Source organism: Sinocyclocheilus grahami, unplaced genomic scaffold, assembly GCF_001515645.1.
Source record: "Sinocyclocheilus grahami isolate Dianchi unplaced genomic scaffold, SAMN03320097.WGS_v1.1 scaffold4435.1, whole genome shotgun sequence".
Lineage (NCBI taxonomy): Eukaryota > Metazoa > Chordata > Actinopteri > Cypriniformes > Cyprinidae > Sinocyclocheilus > Sinocyclocheilus grahami.
In genome coordinates, this window is record NW_015509372.1 from 1 (window position 1) to 5,060 (window position 5,060).

Genomic DNA, 5,060 nt, shown 5'->3' on the forward strand with positions numbered 1-5,060 from the left:
AAAGAAAATACTAAGACAATGCAGCTGCATAATTTATTAATGTCGAAATGCATGCTGGGAGCCATGGATGAGTTATGATTGGTGCACAATTGGTGAGAAAGAGTGCTATATGGCACCTCTTATGGCTCTACATGGCACCATTTGACAAAGTGCTATATAGCACCTGTAAAAATAGGTGCTTAATAGCACTAAAAGTGGTTCCCCTATGATTACAAGCCAAAGAACCGCTTTTAGTGCTATATAGCACCATTTTTTTTAGAGTGTAGAGCCAAAATTGATTGTATTTAATATTAGATTAAACATAAAATATCATATAAATCAAAGTGTCTTATAAACTTTCTTGATGTTTTGATCATAGGTTAGCTTAAGCAGGGTCTAAGCCTTGGTTAAATTAGGATATTTAGGTAGCTTTTATAAAAATGTCCACTGATGTACTGTTCCAACGGCATGTGTTAACTAACAAACTTAATGCTAATATTGTACAAATTTGAAAAATATGACATACACAATTACCTGCTTTGTCATTGTCGTCGAGCAGATGTTGAGGTCGTGCCCTTTTGCGCGGATTTCTCCTCTCCATCGCCATGCTTTCTTCTGAACTGGAACTGTGTGTACGTCGATTCTCCAATCTTATTTGCGTATAACGCCCATCTCTGCTGATTAATTCAATCATCTGATGTGACTCCTCCCCATTGAGGTCATTACTCCAAAGTGTAATAACATTAATGGCTGGCTTTATTAAATTGTTTGAAGATATTCAAATAACTGGAATAAAGTTTTTATTTTTCATTCGGTCTTGCTCAAATTGTATGTTTGGTGCGATAAATGGCTCTTGAATGAAATGCTGTAATCCGGATCTTTTTAACAGTTCTTGAGCACATAGATCCAAAACCCTTTTAGGTTTGATTTCAGATTTAGATATTTTTGTGGTTGTCCAGTGATTGCTTGCCCTTTAAAAAGTAAAGTTTCGAAACACTGTAACATGAATCGCTAAAGTTTGTCCAATGAGTACGTTTGGCGTGAACGTAGTACGGAACTTTTATAAATAAGGACAAAAAGGCACCTACCGAATCAGACGTTGTACATGTTTTTCTTCTTCTTTATTTTAGATCTCCTTGTAGTTTTTCTTGGTGGCAGGTTTTTTGAGCAGCGAAATAATGGGACTTGGAACGAAAGTTTTTTCACTTTGTGAGCAGACCAGCAGAAGAGCTACAAGAAGGTTAATTAAATGGCTAAAAAAAACACAGTCTGCATTTCATCCTTGCTTTGATGAGTCTGTGTAAAAAAAAAAAAGAAGAAATTCCAGAGGACACAAACAGGCGATGGATACCAATGGTAAATGTAGAATAAAAGTTTATATAACAAAAAAAAAAACTGCAATAGAACGGTATCTTTAAAATCCATGTTATGGTAAGTGCACACGCGAAGTCCCTGTGCATTTTCTAAAATCCACACTGTGGTAAGTTCGCACATTAAGCTTTTTGCATTCTTTCTAAAATCTTGTATGGTAGAGGCTACAGCTTTGTGGCCTTTCTTGAGTCGGTTAGGCCCCGGTTCCACCTTGGGCACCACTCCACCTATGTATCCTCAGGATACCTACTTTAACAGGGTGTTGCTACTAGGGGTCTGTTTTTGGGGTATGTAGCTTAGGCCTTTGGCCGTAGGGGATAATGTCACTGACAGCCATCTAACATCCCAGGGGCAACTCCCTTAAAGCTTTGGTAGAGTTGATACTTAGTGCTCGCCTGTGTTTTGGCATGCACTCCCCTCAGCATGGTGGCGTGGGTATACTGTTCCCCATAGCGACCCCTAGAGGAAGCAGTTCGAAATTCCCTTGAAAGGGAACATCTCAGGTCACGTATGTAACCATGGTTCCCTGAGTAGGGAATGAGACACTGCGTCCTCTAGGTTTCCTGCCATGCTTCGGACGCAAGCTTCAGACGAAGAAGTGGATGACTTGTTCTCCCGGTGCCTATTTATACTATAGTCGCACCGGTAGTGACATCATAGGCTGTCACCGGCCAATGTTATTGTCGTGTTTAGATATATGCTTCAGACTCCGGTCACACTGAAGGTGTTCCCCATAGCGAGCCCTAGAGGACGCAGTGTCTCTTTCCCTACTCAGGGAACCATGGTTACATATGTAACCTGAGACGTTTTTTATGAAACTAATGTTTGGTGACTGGAAGGTTGTTTTCGTCAATGAAAAAGGGGTCAAGAAAGGAAGAGATTTGAACCTTCCTGTGTGCAAGGAAGGAGGAAAGTAATTGATGGGGTCGATAAGTTGAATATATGGATAAAATTGCCATTTCTTAATTGATCTGTTTTGCTACGTTTGATGAGGAAACGAATGGTGTCATTATCTAAATCTTGGATATTGGAGAAGGTTGGGTGGATTGCTGGATTGAATTTTTTATTTGTTGTAATTTCAGAGACTCTGAGGAACCTGAAAAAAAGCCAGGATAAACATGGTGTCCAGAGTTCTAGCTGTGTCGGGGTCCATGGATCTGGTCAAATGACCAGAACGGAGGAAAGTCAGGCATTTGGCTAGAAGATCGATGGATAAAGGTTGCCTGGAATCAGGGCGAGTAGGGTTGGTTTTTTGGATTCCTTTGATTAGGAGAGTGATCTGGGGGTTTGTTTTAGCGAGACATGGATGTCCGTAGATTAATTTAAAGAAAAATTGAATGGCGCTAAGATAGACTTTGATGGTACTGGATTGGATGGACTTAACTTGGTTAAGATACATAATGAAAGAAGATATTGAAAGGAGGAAAAAGTTGGCTGTAGGAGGTATGGAATTTACCTCACCCCATGCTGTCCAGTAGGATTGTAGAGTTCTGGGTGAGACTGCGTGTAATATTGAGTCTAGGGAAAGGGTGTGGAGATGTTTGAGTGGGTGAGTTACAGGAATATCAAGTCTGAATAGGGAGGTACTGGGGTTGGGTCTGTAGATAGTGAAAGTAGATATTGAGTAAAATTTTGGTCGGGGTGATTTGCCAATTCTTGCGTCAAGGAGGAGATCTATCTAATATCTAATATGAATTAATATTATTATTAATACAAGTTTTTTTATATTATAGGCAATATCTGCTAACACTTTATTTTGATGGCTTCCCAACAGATGTTCTACTGACTGTAAGTAACGTTGCAAGGTCAAATTATTTTAATAACCATAACCTCTTATTTTAATAACAGTCTACTAATACTCAACTAATACTCTAATGGGAGTTGGGTTTTATATATTTTAAGCAATGTCTGTCAACACTGTCAACCCACTCTCATAAATCATGTCAATAGTTTTTGCTATGGTTATTGAGGCAGCTTCATCTGAGGAAAAGACAGAATGGCCCCTCTTGACAAAACATACAAAAAAATATTAATTTGGTCAGCTATCAGCTGTCAACGCCATCAGGTTTTATGTCCAACAGAGTTGACTTGTAAGCTGATGGAATTGACAAGTGTACTTTTCAAATGATATATGAGAATTATTCAAATGTTGTTTTTAATTTAATGTATATTTGCCCTGATTTACATACCTAGCATACATAATATATTTGCATATACTGCAGGCATGCATGCAAACACACACACACACACTGTTCTTACTTTCTATATGAGGATTTATTTTTATTCTGACATATTTCATTGACAGAAGTTCAGCTTCAGTATGAATGTAATGAAGAGAAAATAAGAGACATCTCAGTGTTACTGATAAATCTTGCAGCTCAGAGTATTATTTACAATTACTCTACGATCTATTCTGATACATCAGCACAGTTTCACTGATGATCCAGAATAAACATAAAACCCAGGATAGAGCGTCTGAGTGAATGCGGTCTGGACTGTGTGGATGAGACTCATTGTGTCAGAGACGCTGTAGAAGGACAGAGTTCCTGCACTGTGATCCACAAACACTCCTATTCTCCTGCTGGATACTGCAGGGAGTTTAGTCACTATGTCATTGTGTACTAATGAGTAACTAGAAGGAGAGCAGAACAAACTCCAGGACTGGTCATTACGTCCAAACACACGCTCATAACTCCGTCCTTTCCTACTGATGCTCTTATATGACACTGATATATGTACACTCCCACTCCACTCGATCTCCCAGTAACAGCGTCCACACAAACTCTCTCTGCACAATACCTGAAACACATCAAATCTGTCTGGATGATCAGGATACGGCTGCTTTGTTCCAGTGTATTTAATAACTCGGTTCCTCTCAGAGAGACAGAGACATTTATTCACTGTGTTCAGATCCAGAGTGAGCTGATGGAAATCTGATGGAGATAAAATGCATCAGAATCAGGAATTATAAATATGGTTGGTCTTTTCAGAACTCTTCATGTTTAATGTATCGGCAGTGTCTCAGTACAGCTGACCAGCTATCCTGTGCAAATCATCATTTACATTGACTTACATTGTAGGAAGTCATTCCTGGTCCTGGGAGCAATGTTGGTCATTGTGACTGTGGAAATCAACAGACAAGAACAGTAATTATAATGTCAAGAGAAAATGATCCCTGCATCCATTCCTAAGACATTTAAAATATTATGTTGTACATGATATTAGATGATGGCGGACTCATTTCTGGGAGCAGATGAATCTCCAGGGGCCTCATTTATAAAAACATGCATAGAATAATCCTAAATGTGAATGTACAACTGAAATTTTCCTAAGAATGATTTATACTGTATGCACAAACAATTGTACCTGCAAACAAGTGCATTATCCCTACTTACAGAACAGTTATGGTTCAGAAAAAGTACTACTCATCATAATTTAAAATGTATATATATATATATATATATATATATACACACACATGCACAAGTGAGCTGTTGTTTCTTTTGCATAAAACAATAGTAAAACATTGTGCCTATTTATCTTCACATTTTCATAATCAAAGTTGGATTATTTTAACAATTGGTATATGAGTGCAAAAGCTTAATTCACATGCTCTTTAGTTGGGGTATAATGTAAAAACTGATGTGAAAATGGTCACTACCTCGGTCAGAGATCTTTTTGAGCTCTTCTTTGCAGAAATCCTCCAGTTT

At 38.4% G+C, this 5,060-nt stretch overlaps 1 protein-coding gene across 1 annotated transcript in view; it reads right to left on the bottom strand.

Annotated features, from left to right (window-relative positions):
• Nucleotides 1–3,617: 3,617 nt before the first annotated feature.
• Nucleotides 3,618–5,060, bottom strand: part of LOC107576836 (tripartite motif-containing protein 16-like) — an 11,514-nt gene continuing 10,071 nt past the window's right edge. Inside the window, exons 5-6 of the mRNA XM_016262964.1 lie at nucleotides 4,424–4,471; nucleotides 3,618–4,283 (exon numbers count right to left, since the gene is read on the bottom strand). Coding sequence (XP_016118450.1) covers nucleotides 3,772–4,283; nucleotides 4,424–4,471 — 560 coding nt within the window. The 3' untranslated portion in view covers nucleotides 3,618–3,771. The remainder of the gene's footprint in view (nucleotides 4,284–4,423; nucleotides 4,472–5,060) is intronic.